We start from the raw sequence: 26,411 nt of genomic DNA, 5'->3' as shown, positions 1-26,411 counted from the left end.
AGTGAGAAACTGTTTTAGGAAGTTAGGTATTAAATTACTTAAATTATTCAATGACTAATTAATAATGACTGAGAGGGTAGGGTACCAGCATTACTAACCTTAACCCCAAAGCATTTGTAGCAGCTGTATTTTGTGTATAGTGTAGATTTGTGCAGTAGTGCACAGGGTCCCCTTTATTTAACTAGACTCTAGAGAGAACCAGGCCTTTATCCGAGACAGCCGTCACTACCGCTAATGTTTTTGGTTTTGACATGTTTCTGAACCTTATAAGGATGGAAAAAGCAGCTCCCTTATTGGTGTATCCAGATAGGGCTGGGAATGGCTATGGGCCACAATAAGGTCATTCCTTGACTCACAACCCACCTTCTTCCCTTCGTAATTATAAAAATGTCTTTGCTGGACCGAGTCTTGGTTCCATCATATCCCTTTCCGTTTAAGAATATTCTATTTAGAAAGAATATATCTGTGTTGGAACAATATATGTGTTGATGTCAAACTCCCTCCATGTATGTGATTTTTCCGTGGTCACATGTCGTGTCAGATGGAAACACGGGCATGAAATAACCTAAACACTGTAATCCCCCACCCCCTCCCACCCTTATATTTCATATGTCTGTCCTGTCACTAATTTGTAGTTATGTTGTTATGTCTTTGCTGTTGTAACTGTTGACAGGAAATTAAGATTTCTTTGTAACAGAAATAGCTATTTTCATTGTCAAATATTTGAATGACTTTTTGTGCATAGTGTCAACAAGCCTTAACACTGGATTGTGGTTGTGTATTTGAGTGTCATGAGAACTAGGTGTGTGTGTGTGTGTGTGTGTGTGTGTGTGTGTGTGTGTGTGCTGTTCAACTGTTTCTTCACATGGCAGTGGCGCGAGTGGAAACTGTCTGTCTGGAAAGAAATGTGAACGTGACAGAGAGCCGTTTTGAGTCGTTCCACTAACAGGAGTTCAAAAACTTTGTTTTAGATGGAGAAAAGCAGTAGGCCTAGTAGTAGCAGTTAGCTAACTAACGTTAGTATAGCTATGAATTGAATCAAGGATTCAAATGTAATCAAGACTTTGCTGCATGTAAAGCCAGAGAAGTTTCAAAAGGTAGAAATGGACTTTAATACCTGCAATATTCTTATACTTGAGTGGACAGAATGATGCATGTACGCTTTACTTGCCAGTGTATGAGTTTTGCATTATGTGTGAGAGAGATGGATAGTGAGCCAGCATGCACCGCCTATCGTCTATATGGACCTTTGGTGTGACTGTTGTGAGCTGTAGTTGGATAATGTTGTCCTGAGGAGAAATCTCAACCATTCCCCAGTGTTTAATACAATTCCAATTATTGGCTGCATCATAAATATTGCTCTACAACGTTGTAAGTTGTCTTGGTGGATGGTTCACATTCACACTTTTGAAAGCCACCCAGCCAAACTCTGAAAAACTACCAAGCATTTATGCAGAAAGACTTTCCCGCCAGTCTCAGTTGTCAATCTCATTGAAATACTCTGAGAAGCCTGAGTATGGAGTGATGTCACCAGGATCTGCAGAGGAGGACAAGACAACACACACATTATAGTTTCTCATGAAACTATGCATATTGTATTGCATAAACATTGACATTGTACAAATATCTATTTGTTGTGTAGTAATATTTCTGCATTAGTTTGACAGTGAGACACAAGTAGACACACAACTAGGGCACCGACCAAATTGCCTCTAAAGTATTGAGTATCCAAAAATGCCTCGTCATTCAATACCCAATTTAATTTCCCTAAGGAGTAAATCTCATCAGCGTCAGCGAGCCAATCAGCATGCAGCATGCTTCTACCAAGATCTAATAATGTCTGTGATTGGCTGTCTAACGTTACACATCGTAGAGACGCGCAGGAAAAACTCTACGTTACACAGAGACGGCTCACGTAGTCGAAGCTGGAAAATAAATACAAATATTTGTGCTGTAATGTGTAATTTGTAGTTTCTTTTTGTTTTATAAAATTGGTTTCGAAATGTTTTGAATGATACCCAGCCCTAAACACAACACCAGCTGTTTAGGGTGACATAGGTAGGATTTTTATACTAACCTTCACATGGTCCCCTTTTAAAATGTATGTCATCAATTGCGATATCACTTCGTAGTGATGGACCTCGGATGGCTTCGAATATAATCTGCAGGAAACAGCCACAGAACAGTGTGTGGGACTGATTTGTTGTGACTTTCCAATTCTGACACAATATTAAAAATTCTAAATATTGTTCAGTGAGAGAGTGTGGCTTCTTGTGTGTTCTTGTAGATTCTTAATGTTGAAGTCACAAGTTAAATTGGTGTCGTTCCACACAAATTGAAGTAATACGTGTCAACTTGTTGCTAAAAATACAACTTGAAAATGTGTTCCGTGAAGATCCCCTGCATAGACCAGCTCAAGAGCACACATCCTAAAACTGCATAATCACTGCAGTGAAATCAGCTAATAATCAATTCTGAAACTGCAAGATAATGTATGACTTGATTTATCTCTTACACTCTTATTTTAAGTTAGTACTTTAACTTAATATGTTTAACCTATGTTTCCTGTTTTTCTGAAAGAAGAAAATCCCCAACAATAACCACAACATAAGTTTGTTAGGTTATCGCAATCATGCTGTCATGTTGAATGAATGAATGAATGGATGGATGGATGAATGAATAAATGAATGGATGAATGAATGAATGGATGGAAAAATGGATGTACCTGGTGTCGGACATCACAGTGGTAGTCCACCATCGCCCTCATCCAGCTGACACTGCTGATGAATGAATGGATGGATGGATGGATGAATGAATGAATGGATGAATGGATGGATGAATGGATGGATGGATGGATGGATGGATGGATGGATGGATGGATGAATGAATGGATGAATGAACGGATGAATGAATGAACAGATGAATGAATGGATGGATGGATGAATGGATGGATGGATAGATGGATGGATGAATGAATGGATGGATGGGTAAATGGATGGATGGATGGATGGATGAATGAATGGATGGATGAATGAATGAATGGATGGAAAAATGGATGTACCTGGTGTCGGACATCACAGTGGTAGTCCACCATCGCCCTCATCCAGCTGACACTGCTGATGAATGAATGGATGGATGGATGGATGAATGAATGAATGGATGAATGAATGGATGAATGGATGGATGGATGGGTGGATGGATGGATGGATGAATGAATGGATGAATGAACGGATGAATGAATGAACAGATGAATGAATGGATGGATGGATGAATGGATGGATGGATGGATGGATGGATGAATGAATGGATGGATGGGTAAATGGATGGATGGATGGATGGATGAATGAATGGATGGATGAATGAATGAATGGATGGAAAAATGGATGTACCTGGTGTCGGACATCACAGTGGTAGTCCACCATCGCCCTCATCCAGCTGACACTGCTGATGAATGAATGGATGGATGGATGGATGGATGAATGAATGAATGGATGAATGGATGGATGGATGGATGGATGGATGGATGGATGGATGGATGGATGGATGGATGGTTGGATGAATGAATGGATGAATGAACGGATGAATGAATGAACAGATGAATGAATGGATGGATGAATGAATGGATGGATGGATGGATGGATGGATGAATGAATGGATGGATGGGTAAATGGATGGATGGATGGATGGATGAATGAATGGATGGATGAATGGATGTACCTGGTGTCGGACATCACAGTGGTAGTCCACCATCGCCCTCATCCAGCTGACACTCTGCTCCCCACGGCGTCTCCATAGCAACGCGTCCTGCTCGCTGCTGCTGCGGCGCAGGAGCACGGTCAGTATGCCGGTGCCAGATCCATACATGTGGTAGTAGAAGATCAAACACTGGGGGGATGAGGCACCCCGCAGATCAGAGGTCAGCAGCCGAGCCTTGTGACCCGGACGCATGAGAGACGCCTCGATGTACATGAAGTAACCTGGAGACAGCACAGGAAGAACACACGGGGGGGGAGACTTGTTATCGCAGCTGCAAAAATACAACACACAGAGAAGAACAGAATACTGCTGAAATGAAAACACAGCTCCAGCGGTTGAATGTACTGTTACAGAGTATTTTAACAGTGTGGTATTAGTACTTTTACTTAAGTTAAGGATCTGAATACTTCTTCCACTGCTGCTAAGCTCGTATTTTTCAACCTGGACCCTTTTTATGCAGTTAAATTGTATGCATGTATGCAGAGACGGATTTGACATTTTTGCATGTTGCTCTGACTGAAGGATGGTTATTTTGATTAAAAAAAAAGTATGGTATTTTGAATAAATAGAAAGTGTACAAATTGTTTACAGTGACAATATTTTAAAACATTTATATATTACATACAACCTCTAGGGACCTGTTAAATATAGTGTTTTCATAAAAAAAATGTAACTTGAAATGGAAAAGTTTTAGTGAAAATGCTCAATACTCTGACACTCAAGATGCTTTGAACACAACTTTAAAGGGTAACTTTGTTTCTTTTAAACATGGACCCTATTTCCCCATGTTTTGTGTCTAAGTAACTGATGGGATCAACAATTGTTGAAATTAGTCCAGTATTAAGCAAAACGAAACAAGCTGCAATGTAACGTTAATGGACAATGGCGCACCTTCAATGTCTCTCCACTAAAAGTTCTGTTGTTGCTGCTGACAGGCTCAGATTATTATTCTAAGAGTCTGACAACATTATGAAAGGATCCCTACAGAGATAGACCTTTTAGTTAAAGAGTAAGATCCTTTTAGTTTAACATGAAACAGCCCCGAAATCACCATCACCAAACCCACCAGACTCCATGTAAATAATCACTACTTTTATCATCGTAAAACACACTTCATTCAAAGTGGACAGAAACTAAATCAAACTATCAAAAGCCGTCTTGGTTCATCTTTCCACTGTTCCAACAATCACCACTCTGGTTTGGTTGAAATAAACCCTTAATTCACCCATTTACATGTGGAGATATGCTGGCTCTATACACGCTAAAAGTCCTGATTATTTACATGGAGTCTGGTGGGTTTGGTGATGGGGATTTCGGGGCTGTTTCATGTTAAACAAAAAGGATCTTACTCTTTAATATAACTAAACCTTTCCATAATGTTGTCAGACACTTAGAATATTAATCTGAGTCTGTCAGCGGCAAAAACAGAACTTTTACTGGACGCTAACTGATGCTGAACATTTGTCCTGTAGAGTTACATTACAGCCCGGTTCACGGCTTTTAAAGATTTTTGTTCACTTACACACCAATGCATGGGAAAATAGAGTTGATAATAACGAAATTACCCTAACATCCAACAGCCAACGACTCAAATATTCAGACATCTTAAGCAGAAGAAGCCTATATGAATTGATGATTTTCAAAACAGTGGAATGTAATAATCCTTTTAGTTGCACATCACAAGCAGGGTTCCATCCAGCCATCATGTATGGTATGACCTCTGAATTTAGAAGGAAATGACTCACCCACCCCAGTAGTGTGGTCTCCTCTGGGCCCTGTATAGGAGGTGGGGGTGTGTCCTCGGACTCGCAGCCAGTCAGCTTTGTCTTCTTTCTTATCCTGGATGTAGCCACAGATTCCACTCTCAAAGTCACACCGGCCTGGGAGGGAGCCTGTGGCACAAACATAAGTTGAGCAAGGCGAAAAGGTCTCAGCGCAATGTGTGCTGCAGTTTTCATGCAAACTCCAGGATCATTCTGCGAGTGAAGGGAATATTTTAGTGGTGTGTTCACTTTGTCTGATGTCACTTTGTTTTCCAACCACAACCTTCTTTGAGGCTTGTGTACATCCCATCTGAGCTGCTGCGTCACAAATTCTGTGAGCTGTAAATTCAGTGGAATACTGAATCATCCTCTGATAACATGTCTCAGCTTTTTCGTAATGGAGGCCCCCCCGACTCCAGTGTGCCCCACTATTTTTTATGAAAGTCCTCCTGCGCCTCCTTCCTTTCCTTTCCTTTCCTTTCCTCTCATAATCTCCTCCCCTCCACTCCCTTTATTAAACGTTATGGCCTGGCTTGGCCGTCGTGAAATGCACCTAGCCAGGATGCACTGATTAGACTAGGTCAAGCCTCGCTTTATCAGTTATCCTGGATTTATAAATTCTGCTTTTTGTGAAACAGCCCATAGTAGTTTGTCAGTGTATGTCTTGGTGAGACTTTTACCTGCTGTGATTTGACAGTCCCCCAGGCTGACAGTGATGTCATCGATGGCTGCCAGGCCACATTCCCAGAAGTTCTTACATATGCTGACAAACACTAGCTGCGAAACAGAGAAAAAGACTAAATACCGCAACCATTTATCAGACTCATCCACTCATCTATCCACTCATACACTCATCCATCTATCCTGCCACCCATCCATCCACCCATCCATCCACCCATCCATCATCCATCCATCCACCCACCCACCCATCCACCCATCCATCATCCATCCACCCATCCATCCATCCATCCATCCATACATCCATCCACCCATCCATCCATCCATCCATCCATACATCCATCCACCCATCCATCCACCCATCCATCCATCATCCACCCATCCATCCATCCATCCATCCATCCATCCATCTATCCATCCATCCATCTGCAGGTTTCACCAAGTCAAATTTAAGATTTTTTAAGACCATTTGAAGACCATTATGAATGTAATTTAAGACCTATATCCCGACATAAAAGTACAACGAAATGCAGAGTCACAAAATTACTTGCAAAGTAAATAAATGTGTTCAAATTAAATAAAAGCAAAACAGAGTAATAATAGTCGGTAAATATACAGAAAATTATATTTGGACTAGCAAAAGAAAGAAAAAAAACAAAAACATTATAAAGCGCAGAGGAAGCATTAGAGGTAGTGTTACATGGACTTAGGACAATGAATACCTGTTTAAAATTATTTAAGATCTAGAAAACAATACTTCAGTGAACTTAAGACTTTTTAAGGACTAAAATTTTGATTGAGAAATTTTAGACTTTTTAAGACCCTGCGGAAACCCTATCCACACACATCAGCCATGTAATGCTTCATACCTTGGAAAGCATGGGCTTCATGTAGGTGATCTCCACCTCAGTCCACACAGCCGCGGCAGTGTCAGCCAGGCTCCACACCTTCTCCTGGGCCACATTGTTCTCGTCATAAATGTAAAGAACCAGAGCATTGTCTACTTTCCGAAATCCATGAAGCATGTAGTAGAACCTCACGCAGTATTTGTGGTTCCCTGGTAAGAAGGGACCGTGAAGCCGACCCACATAGCCGGGCCTAGCAGTGAAACGCGTGTTGGCCAGGAGGAAACAGCCTAAGAAAGATAAGACGCAGAATGTAATTAAGAACCAAGGTTTTATGTTCAATGACAATGTGTTTAATGACAATGGAATGACGTGCAAAGTAACACTCCCTGTCCATCATGACACAGTGAGGAAACAGAATGTCTTGCCGTGGTGTAGATATGCAAAGAACAAATACTGTATACTAAGAGTGGAACAAGTTCCCAAAATCCACCTTTCAGCACAACAATGTGATGTCACATATAATATACAGTCTATTGTCTCCGATTTAGGGACATGTCCCCAAGCGGACCAATCACAGTAGTTGCATTCTGCGTTGCCGCAACGTGAAGTTACATTTCAGTGGAGGTGCATGTCAGGCTATGCCATCGGGTCTGTATCTACATGTCTATATACGTACTACCTACGGTGTAGATTCAACGCAGAACTTTAATTAAAGCTTATTGCTTCCATCTGAACCAAGAGACACCAGAGGATGTGTGAGAGAAACATAAACATGACAAACAAGGTGCTGTTTGTGCTATGCTAAAGGCTAACCCCCAGCAGACCAGATCTCCACTCCCTGGACAATCAACTGGACTACATTTTGACACAGTTTCCTTCCTATATGTTCTCTATAAACATTGAGCACAATAAAGTCTCTTCACTTACAGTTTAGCCTTGAATAAGCTGCAGCCATGAGCCTTTATTAAAGGGCACAGAACTTTCACCGAAGGGATGTGCACTCACATCTGCATTTGCAAAACAGCCAATAGGAACGCTCTCTCTCGCTCTCTCTCTCTCTCTCTCTCTCTCTCTCTGAAATGACCTGTGATTAATACAGAACCAAGAGGAGTTGCATAAGTCTAGTTTTCTTTCAGACCACTTGAATTACATGTTGAAAGGTTCTTATGTTATTTTGATGATGACGCCAAACATAAACTATTGCAGCTTTACCATCTTGCAGCATCCTTTGAGATTTGATTGCTCCCTTGTGTGCCAGGAGTCAAAACCATCACATACATGGTAAAAAGAACAAAAAACACAACATATACAGTATATATAATATATGTATACAGTACTGTGCAAAAGGTTTAGGCAGGTGTGAAAAAATGCTGTTTGTTAATTGTTATGAAAGCATTCTTATTTTCCTGCATATTTTCCAGCCTCTAAAAAAAAATATATATATATATATATATATATTATTTTTTTTATTTATTCTGTGTATGTTAATTAAGTGTACTGTAGGGTTGCTAGTTTTTGGAGCAGATGTGAAGTCCATCCATCCATCTTTGTCCGCTTATCTGGTATCGGGTCGGGGGGGCAGCAGCTCCAGCAGGGGACCCCAAACTTCCCTTTCCCGGGCCACATTAACCAGCTCCGACTGGGGGATCCCGAGGCGTTCCCAGGCCAGGTTAGAGATATAATCCCTCCACCTAGTCCTGGGTCTTCCCCGAGGCCTCCTCCCAGCAGGATGTGCCTGGAACACCTCCCTAGGGAGGCGCCCAGGGGGCATCCTTACCAGATGCCCGAACCACCTCAACTGGCTCCTTTCGATGCAAAGGAGCAGCGGCTCTACTCTGAGCTCCTCACGGATAACTGAGCTTCTCACCCTATCTCTAAGGGAGACGCCAGCTACCCTCCTGAGGAAACCCATTTCGGCCGCTTGTACCCTGGATCTTGTTCTTTCGGTCATGACCCAGCCTTCATGACCATAGGTGAGGGTAGAAAGGAAAACTGACCGGTAGATCGAGAGCTTTGCCTTCTGGCTCAACTCTCTTTTCGGTGCTGTTATGGGTTGGTGTGTTTTATCTTATTTTGGTAGTCTGTTTCTGTTCTGTATTTTGCTCAGTTTCCTGTTTTATTTTGATAGTTTGGTTTTCTGTCTTGTCTAGCCTGGTTTTACTTTATGGCTTGTGTTTTCCCGCCTTTTTTGATTGTTCTGCCCAGCCCTAATGTGTTTCACCTGTTTCCCAGCCCTTGTGTCACCTGTCTTGTGTTACCTCGTTACCCTGTGTATTTAGTCTTTGTGTTCCCCTTGTCCTGTGTCAGATCGTTGTGTGTTTTTGTGTTTCCTCGTGCCTGTCGTGTCTCTCAGTGTCAGTTCGTGTCTGGTTTTTGCTTCCTGGATTTTCTTTGTTCTCAAGATTCTGGTTTGTTTTCTGCTCTTGTTTTTTGTATTCCCTGTTTTTGTTTTCTTCACTCTGGATTAGTTTTTGCCTTCCGCTTTCAGGACTCCCTTTGTTTATTTGTACTTTGTTTTATGGACAAATAAATGTTCCACCAAAAACTTTCTCCTGCCTGCTCTCTGCCTTTGGGTCCTCAACTTCCCTGAACCTAACAGGTGCGATAAATTGAATGTAATACCGCACCCGCTGCGCCGATTCTCCGACCAATCTCCCGCTCCATTGTCCCCTCACTCGCGAACAAGACCCCAAGGTACTTGAACTCCTTCACTTGGGGTAAGGACTCATTCCCTAGCTGGAGTAGGCACTCCATCGGTTTCCTGCTGAGAACCATGGCCTCAGATTTAGAGGTGCTGATCCTCATCCCTGCCGCTTCACACTCGGTTGCGAACAACATCCTGTCCATAAATACTACAAACAGGATTGGTGACAAAGCGCAGCCCTGGTGGAGGCCAACCCTCACCTGAAATGAGTCCGACTTACTGCCGAGAACCCGGACACAGCTCTCGCTTTGGTCGTACAGAGATTGGATGGCCCTGAGAAGGGACCCCCTCACCCCATACTCCCGCAGCACCTCCCACAGTATCTCCCGGGGAACCCGGTCATACGCCTTTTCCAGATCCACAAAACACATGTAGACCGGTTGGGCATACTCCCAGGCTCCCTCCAGGATCCTTGCGAGAGTAAAACGCTGGTCCGTTGTTCCACGACCAGGACGGAATCCGCATTGTTCCTCTTCAACGTGTGGTTCGACAATCGGCCGAACCCTCCTTTCCAGCACCTTGGAGTAGACTTTACCGGGGAGGCTGAGAAGTGTGATACCCCTGTAATTGGCACACACCCTCTGGTTCCCCTTTTTGAACAGGGAACCACCACCCCTGTCTGCCACTCCTTAAGTACTGTCCCAAACTTCCACGCAATGTTGAAGAGGCGTGTCAACCAAGACAGCCCCTCCACACCCAGAGCTTTCAGCATTTCTGGACAGATCTCATCAATCCCTGGGGCTTTGCCACTGTGGAGTTGTTTGACTACCTCAGCTACTTCCACCAGGGAAATTGACAACAATCCCCCATCATCCTCCAGCTCTGCCTCTGACATAGAGGGCGTATTAGTTGGATTTAGGAATTCCTCAAAAGTGCTCCTTCCATCGCCCTATTACCTCCTCAGTTGAGGTCAACAGCGTCCCATCCTTACTCTACACAGCTTGGATGGTCCTCCGCTTCCCCCTCCTGAGGTGGCGAACGGTTTTCCAGAAGCAACTTGGTGCCGGCTGCTTTGCCTCTTTCACGGCAGAGACTGCAGCTCTTCGGGCCCTTTGGTACCCTGCAACTGCCTCTGGAGTCCTCCGGGATAACATATCGAGGAAAGACTCCTTCATTCGGACGGCTTCCCTGACCACCAGTGTCCACCATGGTGTTCGTGGGTTACCGCCCCTTGAGGCACCTAAGACCCTAAAAATACAGCTCCTCGCCGCAGCTTCAGCAATGGAAACTTTGAACATCGTCCACTCAGATTCAATGTCCCCAGCCTCCACTGGGATGCAAGAAAAGCTCCACCAGAGGTGTGAGTTGAAAGTCTGTCGGACAGGGGCCTCCTCCAGACGTTCCCAATTTACCTGCACTACCCGTTTGGGTTTACCAGGTCTGTCCAGAGTCTTCCCCCACCCCCTGACCCAACTCACCACCAGATGGTGATAGGTTGACAGCTCCGCCCCTCTTTTCATCCGAAAACTGTCTAAAACATACGGCCTCAGATCAGATGAAACGATTATAAAATCGATCATTGACCTTTGGCCTAGGGTGCTCTGGTACCAAGTACACTTATGAGCATCCCTATGTTCGAACATGGTGTTCGTTATAGACAATCCATGACTAGCACAGAAGTCCAACAACAAACAACCACTCTGGTTTAGATCAGGGAGACCGTTCCTCCCAATCACGCCTCTCCATGTGTCTCCATCATTGCCCACGTGCACGTTGAAGTCCCCCAGCAGAACTATGAAGTCCCCCCCTGGAGCCCCATGCAGGACTCCACTCAAGGTCTCCAAGAAGGCCGAATACTCCGAGCTTTTGTTTGGTGCATATGCACAAACAACAGTCAAAGTTTTCCCCCCCACAACCCGCAGGTGTAGGGAGGCGACCCTCTCGTCCACCTGGGTCAACTCCAACGTAGTGGCGCTCAGCCGGGGGCTTGTGAGTATCCCCACACCCGCCCGGCGCCTCACACCCTGGGCAGATGTGAAGTCGAAAAAAATAATGTGTGGAGTCTAGATCATGACAAGGTTAGTGTCAATGTACAGATAAACACAGAAAGCCTTTATAATTTTTTCGTGCCTTTGTTACTTCATGAGGTGTTGGTGTTCATGTTATAGTTTATGTTGCCAGTTATTGTTAATTTCCTTTTATTTATGTTATCTGCTTTGGCAATATAAGCAGTGTCTTCTCATGCCAATAAAGCTCTTTGAATTGAGAAATTGAAATTGAAAGCAAATCACACATGGATGAGCATGTGGAGGTGACTCACCTGCTCCGGTGGTATGGTCTCCTATCCTGTAGGCATTGGGCTTGACTGTGACTCTGCTCCACACCTTACTCTCTGTCGTCTCCTGGTAGTACAGGCACAGCCCATTCTCAAAGTCACAGCTGGCGATAGAGGGATCAAAGGTCGGCTCTGGAACACAAAACACAGCATCTCAAATATTTACCTACCTTGATAACCGTTAAAGAGTGTTAAATGGTATAACACCATTAGAAAATACATAAACATGGACATGGAGATTCATCGTAGTGTCTCTGGTCACTTCTCCCCAGTCTAATCAACCACCCTCAAAATAAATGTTATAATGTAAATGTTAATATCAACATTTATTAGACAGATTATAAAATGCTACAACCAAAGAGTTTTACCCTATGGATATTCTCGTTTGATTCATATTTGCTCGTAGAGCTTTGCATCACAAGCAAATGAAAAGTGGCCATAGGCTGAAAACTATGATTCTCCCAAGATGTTCTCCCAGCAGTTGCTGGTTGTATTTGGCTGCTACAGAGCTCCGGGATGCCGTCTACCAGCAGCAGGTGTTTAGCTGCCAACAGGTGACACAAAATGAAACTTATAAGCAATAAAAAAGAAAAAGAAACGAGATCCTCAGCAACAAATAAGCAACTCAAATAATATTGTCCATGTTAGTATATTATGGGTAGGAAGAAGTTGAGAACTAGGGTTAGTTCCTCGTCCTACCCTCTCTTAATTTGCATTATTCATAATAGAAATTTAATTCCCATCCATTAGTGTCCGTGTTTAACTCAGTCGGCTTGAACAAATCCACTCTTTTACACAAAAACAAGAACAAAATAGTCTGGAGCGATAAACCAAACTAAAGTAAAATAAACTAACATCACCTGTGTCAGTATGGCAGAATTCAGGAGAAAAGGAGATGTCATCTATGGCCACGTCTCCACCTCTGGCACTGTTGAAAGCCACCTCAAACACCACCTGGTAACACACACACACACACAGACAGACAGACAGACACACACACACACACACACACACACACACACACACACACACACATACAACACACACACAGACAGACAGACAGACAGACAGACAGACAGACAGACAGACAGACAGACAGACAGACAGACAGACAGACAGACAGACAGACAGACAGACAGACACACACACACACACACACACACACACAGACACACACACACACACACACACACACACACACACACACACACACACACACAGTAACCATTACAGTTTTTTCCAATTTCTGACACACTAAAATGACATGCATAGCACAATTATTTAAAGTGACACACAGAGAGCAAAACCTCTTCTCAAGTCTCAAAAAGTCTAAACACATTTTCTGTTTTACACACATTTTGCAATTCAAAATGGCACTTTTTAAATGCACTGACCACGGTTCTCTGCATCTGACACAATCTGACATCATGTCACATGTTTGCCATTTCAAATCACTGCCATTCAAAATGACACTACATGAGCTGATTGGCCAATATATGCGCCACGTGGCCAAACACCTCAATGGTTCATTGTTACCACTTCAATCAGGAAGTAAGCACTATGATGCCTCTTTTTTTCTATATATTTTTTTCTATACATTTTTTTCTGCAATTTTCTTTTTCAGTTTACTGTTTTTTTGTGAGCATATTTTTGGTCAGTCCAATGTAAATATATCTGCTGTGCATATGTTGCACTGACTTGTTTGGTGAAAAATAAAAAAATAAATGTTTCAACAGATTTATGACTTATGAGTCTAAGTCATACATTGCTCATGACTGACCAATGTCTAAGTCTGAGACCAATTAATCATGAGAACAGTCTCTGTTAGTAGTTCTGTAAGAGTTATTACATAATTTGACTGAAAGAGACAACTATATCGTTAATCGCAAGTATTTCTGAGACAATTAATTGTACAGCAAAATTTGGATTTGTTGAACAGCTCTGTCAGTGAGATGTTATAATACATGTTGTGAATGTATGACATGTACTGATAGATAAGACAGCTGTAGAAGCCAGACAATGACATCAGTGTAGCGTATGAACATGGGTTACTCAGCGGAGTGCTGCTTAATGGAAAAGCTCTGTACGAGTCTTGGCTCGGTTGGACAGGAAGAACTGACCCAGTTAGTCATGTTGCGCAAGCCTTCTTTCCACAGGCTGTGGGAGGCGTTCTGGCTGAATGCACAAGGAAAGGAAAACCGTGGAGACACAAAGAAGAATACAGATTTGAAAGTGCAGTGGAAAGCCACAGAGGAGTGAGTGTATGTGGGTGAGTCTGTCCACTCAGCACACAACACAAGAATGAAACAGAGAAGTAGCGTATTATTTCATCCAGGGTTTTCCCTGCCATTATAAGGTTTAGGTGCAGCACCAGAGCCGATTTGGGCTGCACCTAAACCGAATGACTGTAGATTGTAGTCTTTAGCAAGATTTGTCTTTGGTCTTTTTGAGTGTTATTTATTTATGATCTTCTCTAGCTTTTCCAACGTTTTAGACACAGATATGGTGATAATAACAAAATTATGTGAAAAAGAGACGCAAAACTACCACAAAGGGACACAAACCGACTACAAAGAAAACCAAATGAAAAATGAAACACTTTCGTTGAGGAAGGACCCTTAAATCCCCTGTACACCTACGGGACAACAAATAATAACTCAGACTATGAGACAACACTTGTTGCAGATGATTTGTTAAGAAGGGGGAAGTTTGAAGGTGGTTCATGATGTACTTAGTTACATCCCACCCCTGAAATTGATTTGCCTTTTCATTGATATGGAGCCGGCCAGCTGTGAGTGCTAGCTCCGGTACTGACCTCCAGGGGGTGCGGGGCCTTGATGTCCACGCTGACCTGAGTCCAACCGTCGGTAACGTACACCTCTGGCCTCCAGATCTCCTCATAGTGGCCAAGCTGGTCTCTGGTGAACACTAAGAAGATGTTTCCCCTCTCCTGGTCTCTGTGGTAGTAGAAGGACAGGCAGCCGGCCATGGGCGCCGTGGTCATGGGCGAGGTCAGCTTGGCTACTTCCTGGAAGTGCTTGACGTACACCGAGTCCACATACATGTAGTGGCCTGGAGCAGTGGAAGATACAGATGAGCTGAAGGTACACGGTTATGGGCTGATAGTAGTAGTGATGGCGACATGAAGCCTCATGAAGCATTGAAGCTTTCCAGCAAAGTGGTTCTCAAAAGGGTTCACTTCTCACAATACCACCTGTTGGTGTTAAATAGGCACATACATTACGCATGATCTATGTGATCTGTGATACACTGGATCAGAGACGGTTTTAACTGCATTTTGCGCCAGTAAAGACTTAGAAATAACCATTAAGAAAAAATCTATTTCCATGTAATCCATTTATATCAATATAGTGTTTATTTTCCTGGTGTATATGGACTGTATTTATATAGCGCCTTTCTAGTCTTAATGACTACTCAAAGTGCTTTAACATAGTATAGGAACCATTCACACACTGTGGCTGAGGCTGCAATACAAGGTGCCACCTGTTCATCAGATAAACATTCACACTCTGATGGCACAGCATCGGGAGTTAATCAGGGTTCAACGTCTTGCCCAAGAACACTTCAGCATGGGACTGCAGGGACCAGGGATCAAACCACCAACCTTCCGATTGGTAGGCGACAGCTCTTACCACTTGAGCCACAGCTTTGTTACAGCTTTGTTACAGACTGCAATGAGTGTTGACTATGTTGTTGCTTTTAAACATATAAAGCAGAGATGGACAGCCAAGAGGTGCAAACCTGCACGTCTTCATCCTAACCAAACAACACAGCTGTTCATTTTACTGGCCAGCACACCTTCCTGATTATAGATTCTGTCTCCAGAACCATCAATCCATGTAAACGGACTGTCAGACTACACAGCCATTATATGCAGCTGGATGGACTAGTAGACGTGGAAATATTATGTTATCCACATACTGTAGATTGTGCTGGGATTTGGAATTTCAATGGGATTTTGCCTGGTTCAAGTTAAAGTTTATCTAAAGGCAACAGTAATAACATTCATTGAGGCATCTTACAGAGAAGTCGTCCATGTCAACACAAACCAAATATTACAGAAGCACAAACTTTAAAGATCCACAATCACAACTGAATATGTATATTCAGACAGACAGTATAAGAAAATTAAAGTGTTTTTGAACATTAAAGCATTAACATGTTCTAGGAGAAACCCAAAATACAAGTATGAACCTGAAAGTGAGCATGATATGGGACCTGTAAGTCCTGCTGTCAGCAGGCAGAAAAATAACTTATTAAACAGTGTATGTAGTGATATCAGGGGATCAAATGGGAAAATATTCCCACAGCTGTCAACACCGTGTCATCACAGAGCCATACTGTCACAGAAATAAAGAAGGAATATTTGACATGAAGTTAAAGGTCCAGGCAGTATGTCTTGCTGAAGCAAAGTAGAGTCATAGAGATGGACAACAGAATATATCTGATTATACAGTAGGTGATGTTACACTGTCCGGAGGATGTTCATGTCGACAGTGATCTCTATGAACTCTGAGGCAGCTAACTGGACTCTTTCAGTTGATAAATAAAAATGTTTGCTGGGAAATCTCCTGTAGCTCTTTCAAAAGACTGCAGGTGCGCTGTTATGATGCAGCAATGAGCCTAAGTATGACATAAAAATTGTTCCTATGTTTCCTGATATCATTAAAAAAAATAACACTGTGGCTGCCAGGCCTGTCAGATGCAGCAGTCAGACCTCAGTGCAGACTCGGCATACCGCACAATAATAACCATTTGGGAGCTGCAGACGTAAACAGCTAACCACACTGGTAACAAAGGGAAGCTGTATATTTAGCCATATTTTGGCAGAAATATGTGTTTGGACAGTTCAGAACATAATGATCATAGAAAGAGAAGATACGTGGATTGTACTGCGGTTTACAGTAAAACATTTCTTTGCAGTAAAACTAGGCTGTTCTTGGAATCCATTAGAAGTTATGGATGCATGTTATGAATTTAACTGTATACACACCAACCTACTGTGCTGGTGCAATACACCCTGCAGATGCATAATCCTGGACGTGCATGTGCACTCATATGTTCAGACTGTGTGTGTGTGTGTGTGTGTGTGTGTGTGTGTGTGTGTGTGTGTGTACCTCTTTGGTTGTTGGTGGTGTAGTTTAGCAGCAGGTTGGACTCTCTGGCGACACTCCCCCCAACGTACCAGTTGACGTTTGGGTTCCAGCTGTTACTGTAGCCACACAGGTGATGCTCCTCAAAGTTACACTCTGGTAATAGGAACAGCAAAGACAACCATTAGTCCTTACTCAACCTTACATCTTTTGTATGAATAAATACAGTTTATACAGTTTCCTATCAGACTTTACATTAAAGGTGAAACATCTCAGTTGATGAGACTGTCCTCTCCCCAGAAAACACTCCCATAGGTTGTTTGTTCAAGCAGCAATTGGGACCCATAGTAACGTTTATAATGGTGGCGCCCTCTAGTGGCAGTAGTAGTTATGAAGGGAGCAAAGCAGGAAGTAAGGTGACGTAGGTGTATTACTAAGTATTAAGTAAGTATAAGTAAGTAAGTATTACTGTGCAGCTCCACCTGTCCGTGAGACATTTCTGTCACGCTGCCCTCCACTTTATTCCTATGGGTGACGTCAAGCGACTTTAACGTGCCCGCAAAGCATCCCGGGAAGGCGGCGCTGTATTTGAAAAAAATGCTGCGCATCAAAAAAGCTGGCCGATGCCCATCGTTATGCAAATGAATCTGTTGAAGGCGACGCGACTATCCAGTAGAAGTAGAGGAAAATCTTTCAAACTGACCTTTGTTGATCTGAAATGAAGACAGATTCAGCAACTGCATAGCCTATTTCTCCCTTAAAATGTTTTGAGAAACACGTTTTTCGGAAAATACGAGCTCGTATTCTGACTGAGCTGCCATGATGGTCGTTTTGAAATTTGGGAGTAGCCAGACCCATGTAATCAGCTGCCGGTCAAGGGCGTGGAGTATCAACCATGGATGTATTACGTCGCGACACCATGCTTCAGTCGTGTTGGCAAAGTGGATCCGCACTGTTAAGACTGCAGCAGGGGGTTGCCACAGGGGGGGACACGCAAAAACGCAGCGGACCCTGTGAGACCGACTCAACTTTTGGAGAAACGCAACCCCACGTCACGCTGCGGTGGCCAGTCATGTAACCTGAGATCAGACTGTGTGTTTTGAGCTCTGGTTTGAGGCGGTGTGAGAGTCCCGTACAGGAAACAGGAAACATCACTGCCTCTATCTCTGCCACAAGAAAAACACCAAACACAAGCTCTGAACCTGCCCGGGAGTTAGCGTTATAGCTGAATGTTTCCTGCAACAACAAAGCCCTGGCTATGTCTCGCTCGTCTCTTTTCTTCTCTCTCTCCTGTGAAATGAAGCTGCCTTCAAGTGCGCTCGGAAATATCATGATCTATAAACGTTTTTTTACTTTACCGAACAATCAGAGCTACGTCACGTTCTGCATCATGTGTGTAACCGGAGGTGAAGTACATGTAACCACCATCTTTTTCTAAACTTAACAAAGTAGTTTTGGTGCGCAAACCTGACCAAACTGGGACCGTTTCAGAACATTAACGATGTGTTTAAAAGCGCAACGGCTCTGTTCTCTGGTTTAGATATGAGCCTGTGGTTGATATTAGAGGGTAGGAATAAACAACCTATATTGTTACATGGATTGGAGGACTTGTTGCAGTTGATATAACACACTGACCTATACAGAAACCAGGAACAATGTGAATTTCAAAGATGGCCACATGGTTCCCTGAGTTCCGTTCAGGTCGACCTTCCAACAAAACCTGAGGGAGGAAAAACAGACTTACAGTACCAACAATACATCACGTCACACGGCTGTCACTCCATGCCATGTCGCAGTTATCTCATCAGATCAGAGCTCCTAAAATCATGTTGAGTCATGTCCCATCATTGTCACCACTGTGACATCACTGTGGGGCATCATTCAGGGCATTGCACATGTCAGAATTACAAACTGTGAATGGGTAATCTGCCCACAGACAGATTACCCTTCCAGTCAGTCAGAGCACACTGGCCAGTATTGCAGGTACTAATCGTGGAGCTATAAACACTGGTCTGCAGCCATACTTTAGTTATTTAGGATGACAGTCAGCCATGCTGTTACTTTAAGTACCAACATGATGTAGTTCTGTTTTCCCTTTATAACTCAGCATGGCACATGGAACAACTTCTCAGTCTCCATTACAGAGTTTTAACTTAAAAGCATTGCACCATCTATTCTTTCCGTATATCCACTTTAAGAGTTGTTCCCAAAGCAGACTGCATGGAGGAGGTTAGTGCCCTGGTTGACAATAAGGAAGCTAGAAGGCTGAGATGACGTCATCGATTCTTTTATGGTACTTGTGGGCCTTGGCCTCAAACTCACCCTGTATTTAAGGAGGGGTTAGCTTTCTTTAAATTTAGATTAGCAAGTCAAACTTTATTCATATAACACATGTCATTCTAAAGGAAACACAATCTGCTTTACACATACAAACTTTATTCTTATTTGTCACATGCACACAGTGCAATGTAGTGAAATTCAACTACCCATCCCATGTATTAGGAGCAGTTGACAGTTATACACACAGCAACTGGGGAGCAACTTGGGGTTCAGTGTCTTGCTCAAGGACACTTTGACATGTGGCCGGAGGAGCCTGGGATCAAACTTGTGATTGAGGGGCGACTACTCCTCCGAGCTAACACACACACACACACACACACACACACACACACACACGTTATGGGTCAGCTGTTTTTCCCCGTCCCATTTGTGTGTTCTCTCCCCTTTTGTGTCTGTCTGTTCTGTGTTGGTTTCCACCTGGAGTTTGTTGGAGGCGTGGTTCGAGGAATGTAGGTCAAGGGGCGTGGCTATTCATCTCTACACAGCACACATACATACCTGCTCAGCTGTAGCGCATTCCATGATTCAACCCAGCAGTACATATACCCGGGCTGATCACCTCATCGGCGCCAGTTTGTTACAACAATCCATGTGGTAAGTTGGCTCAGTGTTCCTATCGCTGCGTTCTGGGTCAGAACTGAACCTTAACAACACACACACACATACATACATACATACAAACGCAACCACCTTGATACCACATCCCATCAAATATATCTGTGTCTGAATGACTTTAATTGAGTGTTTCTAATGCAGTATTCCAGTAAAACTAAAAGCAGCTGCACTAACTGTTGGTTTAACCCCTGAAACAATCAGAAGGCCTGTCCCAAATTACCCACAAGCCACTTGGAAAAAAACCAGTGCAAGATCTTGAAAGTTACCAATCTGCAGTATTTTGAATTATAAGTTGTGACTGGCCTCCAGGAAGGCCTTGCAGTAAATGGACTGCATTTATATAGCTATTATTAGCTATATATTTCTAGTCTCAACGACTACTCAAAAGCTCTTTTACATAGTACAGGAGCCATTCACCATTCACACACTGTGGCTGAGGCTGTTGGACAGGGTGCCACCTGCTCATCAAATAAACAACACAGACATGGCACAGCATCAGGAGTTATTTGGGGTTCAGTGTTCTGCCCAAGGACACTTTAGCATAGAACTGCAGGGCCTGGGATTGAACCACTGATCTTCCGATTGGTAGACAACCACTCTACCACCTGACCCACACCATTCTAACTGAAGGTGACAGGAGTCCTCTTACTTTGGATATATTTTCCAATAATTATAAAAGTCTGTATTGCAAACACTGCTCTGGGATGTAAGATGAGACAACGAATATATTATTTACGGCGGAGAAACAGCCGTTCCTACCTGGTAGGGGATGGTGGTGTTTGGCAGGTCCACACTAGCAATGAGCCAGCTGTCAGAGGCTTTGTTGGCGCTCCACAGTCGGTAGTCAAAGTTGTCTCCGTCGGGTCTGAGGTGGAGCTGCAGGGAACCCTGTCCAGTGATCTGGTACACCAGCCTCACACAGCTCCAGTCCTGCTGCTCCAGGACTGGACTGACCAGAACCGCCTGCTCCTGCTCCTTTAAGAAGGCCGAGTCCACTGTTATCAAATGCCCTGTGACACCAACACAAAGATATGTCATATTCATGTGCAGTTCATATGAATATTACACTGGCTGACAGCTGCTGGTATGTTTATAGAGTTATTATCTTCTGGAGGCTACTTTTTACATCATGTAGAGAGATAACTAAAGGTGATCATATTTATATTCATATTTTGTACTTATCTAGAGAACTTAGGGCATTTTCACACCTATAGTTCGTTTGCTTTGGTCTGAATCAGTTGATGAGTTTGTAAACTTGGAGAGGTTTCCCCTTGGTTCAGTTTTGTTTCCAACCTGGAAAAAATCCAGGAACGTTCACTCCTCTTATTGGTCAGATGTGTCTGGGGCGGGAGCAAGAACGTAAATACAGGAAGAAGGTCCTGTGTTGTGTACGTCTCCATGGTCAAACCAGCTCATTTCATTTAAATAATTAGACATTGTGCGAGAGACTTCGCTCTGCTGTGCCGGTGTCTGTCTCCAGCTTTAGCACCAGCTGCTTTGTGAGTGACTGCGGTCTGTTTCTGGGAGAGAAACACAGTACAGTTAAATTTCATTCTGCAGTATGCTAGGCCAGGCTGATACCCCATTTACACGTACATGGTTATTTAAAAAAAAAGTCCTTCGTTTGTGCCCTTCGTTTACACGCAAACGGAGAACTCGCCTCTGAAAACGAGTCTGTCTAAAAACTCCGGCCAGAGTGGAGATTTTTGAAATCTATGTTTGCATGTAAACTGAGACAAACGGAGGTTTAGGCAGCAGAGGAGAGGAAGAGGAAAGAAAAGAGGAAGTGATTTGTTGCTGTTGTTGGGCTTGAGCTTCTCGTTACACTGCCACCTACAGGTCTGGCATGCTCTTGACAGCATAGATACACAGGTTTGTGTAAACAAACCCTTTTCTGAAAACTGACAGGTGTGCACAATGTTATTTTTGAAAATAAGTGAAATGAAACTGAGAGTGAAATGTCCGTTGAAAAATGAAAAATAGCCGGCCATGTGTAAACGTAGCCTGAGCCTTTGAACAAGCTCTTAAAGCACAAGGCAAACAAAAGAACTCACACCAACATTGCAAATGAAAAATATAACTTATTGATCTTTGGATTTTTTGTTTGTTTACTTTATAAGATGCTGAAAATTTAAGAAACTGAAACTTGATTTCTTACATCTTTATTCATGTGAAATAAGCAAGGACAACAAACACTAATTATGAACAAAAATATTAAATCTAATGTATATACATGTTAGAATTTATATACAAGATGGGGGACCTTTTAAAACCTGAACTACAACACACCAAGTTCTGCTAGACCAAACATGGCTTGTGTCTCTTTTTCTCTGCGTGTTGCATTCAATGTGAAAATGAGACTAAACTTGCCTGGCCAGTGCAGTGTCTTTCCTTTTTTTGGGTTTGTGCTGTGTTAAACTGACTCACCCAGACACTGCATGCGTTTGCGTTCTGAAGCCAGGCCTGCTGGCGTCGGTCATCAGGAGGGATGCCCTCTCGGGTTAACGAGTAGCTCTGGCGTCTCTCCTTGACTAGCTGCTGTCGAGTATAGTGTTAACTAGCTAGCGGTAGGCTAACGTTAGCTGCTGTCGAGTATAGTGTTAACTAGCTAGCGGTAGGCTAATGTTAGCTGCTGTCGAGTATAGTGTTAACTAGCTAGCGGTAGGCTAACGTTAGCTGCTGTTGAGTATAGTGTTAACTAGCGTCACGTGCAGCGATGTTTCTGTTTCCTGTAACGTCTGTTTCAGAGCAGCAGAGAGAAGAGCAGACATATCAGTGGCACCAGATTTCGGTAGCCAGGGTTGAATGAACCATGTCTTATGGAAACAGTCAAATTCAATTGAATTTCATGAATATCGACACAGTTTGTATGTTCGATCTCATCATATTTTTTCTTAATCGGTAAACATCTAATGCGCTAAACACTGATGGAAATGTTATTTCCCAAATATATATTGAATTGTGATTACGTTTTAGGTCATTTTATAGTTGCAACCTGCCATAAAACAGTTTTTAGGTAATTTCCGCTTTCTTTGCAGACACGGCAGGTGTCGACAAAGACAGATAGAGATATATATATATATATCTATCTAAGTGGACAAACAAAGAGACAACAGACTTTTAAAATTTAATTTGTAGTTGTTGTCTGATTATAGCTTGATATGTCACTATCAGCTGGCACATAAGTACTATTACCCCTTGTGCAGTTTTAATCATTTATATCATGTAGGTCCACCAGGCACCATCCATTTTGGCTAGCAAAACTTAGTGTTAGATGTTAAATGTTAGCTTGAATGTTGTGCGATTCAGTGTGAAAATGAATGGAAACACGTCAAAATGTCCTCCCCCCCCCCCCAAGACCATATATTATATACCTAAAATAGAAGTATAGTAACACGCTGTAACTGAACAGTCTATAGTGCCATAGATCGATAAAATCTGAGCAGCAGTTGCTGGTTGTATTTAGCTGCTACAGAGCGCTGAGACGCCGGCTACCAGCGGCAGGTGTTAAGCCGCCAACAGGTGACTGTGAGCAGGCTACAGGCACCGCCAGATGACAGATGCTTTCAGGGGCCGTGGTAGTGGAGTTTAGACAGAAAAGTGAGCCTCATGCGGCGATGACGGTTTAGTTAAGGCACCAAAACGACTTGTTAAGTTTAGAAAAAAAGATGGTGGTTTGTATTAAAACACCCCCGAGGAACGACGAGCGTTTCCTGGATTAAGGTATTTTGTTTTCGCCGTGAAGTGAACTCTGCTCTCCAGCTTTAAAAGCGCTGTGTTTTTTGTTGACACCACGTTGTTCTATTTCATTCTGAGATTATTTTCCATTGGATATTGAAGTTCATAAATAAGTGTTATGGCATTGCTGGTCGAGTGGCTCTATATCCATGGTGGTATTGATAGGGGGATTTCATTTCTGGATTTTTTGTTTTGTTGTGCATGATTAAACCCCCCCTCTGCTTTCTTCATAAATTGCACTCTGCCGATATGCAAAATGCATTTGAGTGCCCCAACAAATCAGCTTAACATTCTTGTCTCTGAGTTCTAAAATCCTCTGACAGAGTCAGTGATTCATAAGTATAAAGTAAACATGAACTCATACTGAGTGGACAAACGTTCTCAGTGATCTAGATGATAGGAAGAGTCAGAGGACATGGAGGGTGTTAGAGGCAGTGCTGTAGCAGCGAGGATGAAAAGTAGAAAGGTTAATGTCAAATAGTGTACATTGCAGCCTTGTATAAGTGTATTACTTAATTGCCGTATTATGAACTAAAGAGAGACAATGATATATTTTCTGAAGCACACTATTAATGACTGGAACCCTTTATGTCACAGCTGAGAGTCTTTTTACCCATGCACCCAGGTCTGAGAGAGCAGAGAGACAGTTTAGTGGCTACAAACTGTGTTTATGGAGAGCTGGTTTAAGTGCGATCAGTTCTGTGGTTGGGGGGGGGGGATTTACAGTTGTTACTTTGATCCCTTATTTGGTGAAATGAAGTTCAACGAGAATCCTTCTAGCAGGAGAAGTCTTTCTGAAGTGATTTGCTCAAACAGTGAGCCATGGAGGAGCAGATAGGACAGAACAGTCCGACATGTACCAACGTATGCAGCCAAGATGATATAAGGATCTTAAATCTAGTTTAAGGTTAATCTGGTTTGCATGTTTAAGTAAATGTACTGCAAATCACATGTGCTTTATATCACAAGTAAACAGTCTGAAAACTATGCAGCTGCAGGGTTTTATAAATTGTGTAGCCTTTTGAAAGTTGCATGAGTTATGTCATGAGTCTAATTTTTGCCAGTGTTAAATTAATGTCATGAGCTAATGGCATGCAGACCTTTAAAATCAATATGCACCTAAACTGCAGTATTATGAAGTGGTCAACATGTATAACTGTGAAAAAAAAATATATGTATACTTAATGTTACCTGGATTACACAACTGAAACGAGCTTCAGTAGTCGGCTAATGATTTTCATACTACAAACATATGAATGGAACAACCTTGTCTCCTAGAAAATATGATTCTATTAAACTAATTTTCAACTGCAAATACATTTTGGTGGAAACATTATGCCGACTAGATAATGTTTTGCATGTAACATGATGATGAAATGCTGTTCATTAACGTATCTGTCATGTTTCAAACATTTTCATACAGAACGTCAGTAAAGTGTTAACTGACAAGTATTTCATATGTTTTCTATCAAAATATTCAACCTTGAAATACAATGTCTGCTTGTAGTGACTTCTGCCTTTTTTCACTTTTTCATGGTTGGCATTGGCAGTACTTGGTTACATGGGCATCAGTTTGGTTTGAAATGTGCTGGGGACAGAGACGCATTCGGGTTTTTTTTCTCTTTCGCGCAGGTCATGTTATGAAAGACGCTGTCCTGTAGCTTACTAATGAATAACAACGTGGTTTAATGTACGTAAACAATGATCAATGATTACCAAATTTCTCTCTCAAATTGCTCCTCATAATCACTGAAAACTGACAAAAAAATCTAACCCAAAGTCCAATTATTATGGACGTTATCTGACATTAAGTGTTTCTGCTTCATTAGAGCCTATGTAAGGAAAAAGCTTAACGTGGTTTAAGGTACCTAAACAACAATCAGACATCACCAAATTTCTCTCTCATATTGCTCCTCATAACCACTGAAAACTGTCAAAAAATCGAACCCAAAGTCCTATTACTACGGACGTTATCTGACATTAAGCGTTTCTGCTTCACATTTTCAGCAGGGCAGCGGAGCGGCTGTGGGTTGACTCCCCACGGTTCTCATGGGGTTTATAAGTCATAACGTGAAAAAGCTTAACGTGGTTTAACGTACCTAAACAACGATCAATCATCACCACATTTCTGGTTCGATTTTTTGTCAGTTTTCAGTGGTTATGAGGAGCAATATGAGAGAGAAATTTGGTAATCATTGATCATTGTTTAGGCGCCAATGAAGAAGACAACGCTAATGTGAGATAACTTCTATAATCGTTGGATTTCGGTTTAGTTCTTTTGACAGGCTTAAGTGTTCATTACAAGATATGGCCATGAGAAATTTGGTGATGATTTCTCATTGTTTAGGTACATTAAACCACATTAAGCTTTTTTTCACGTTAAGCAGAGTGTCCCGACAGGCAGTGTTGTGAACAGAGAAGCGTGCAGCCAGCGCAGCAGCAGAGCGCGCGCGCGCGTGTGTGTGTGTGCGTGTGTGTGTGTGTGTGTGTGTGTGTGTCTGCTCTGTGGGGATAGAGATTGTTGTGGATTTTTTGGCATCTGTCGCTCAAGAATTATGTCTTATGGACTTTTTTTTTAAA

The 26,411-nt window shown here is 42.6% G+C and overlaps 1 protein-coding gene across 2 annotated transcripts; it reads right to left on the bottom strand.

Moving 5' to 3' along the window:
- Positions 1–613: 613 nt before the first annotated feature.
- On the bottom strand, positions 614–21,227 carry mamdc2a (MAM domain containing 2a). Of its 2 annotated transcripts, XM_078249954.1 has the most exons (12): positions 20,853–21,227; positions 18,774–18,858; positions 17,163–17,294; positions 14,840–15,096; positions 12,885–12,978; positions 12,010–12,156; positions 7,067–7,332; positions 6,200–6,296; positions 5,502–5,648; positions 3,718–3,977; positions 2,078–2,162; positions 614–1,537 (listed from the first exon to the last, which is right to left on the bottom strand). In XM_078249954.1, exons 1-12 carry the CDS (start codon positions 21,135–21,137, stop codon positions 1,476–1,478), a joined length of 1,917 nt encoding a protein of 638 aa, XP_078106080.1. In that variant the 5' UTR covers positions 21,138–21,227; the 3' UTR covers positions 614–1,475. The 2 variants fall into 2 exon arrangements, with proteins under 2 accessions (XP_078106080.1, XP_078106081.1); XM_078249955.1 differs by lacking the exons at positions 614–1,537; positions 2,078–2,162 and having other exon boundaries at positions 3,823–3,977; positions 5,506–5,648.
- Between the last annotated feature and the right edge of the window lie 5,184 nt (positions 21,228–26,411).

This window comes from Sander vitreus, chromosome 5, assembly GCF_031162955.1.
Source record: "Sander vitreus isolate 19-12246 chromosome 5, sanVit1, whole genome shotgun sequence".
NCBI lineage: Eukaryota > Metazoa > Chordata > Actinopteri > Perciformes > Percidae > Sander > Sander vitreus.
This window is presented reverse-complemented; position numbering and strand designations above follow the sequence as displayed.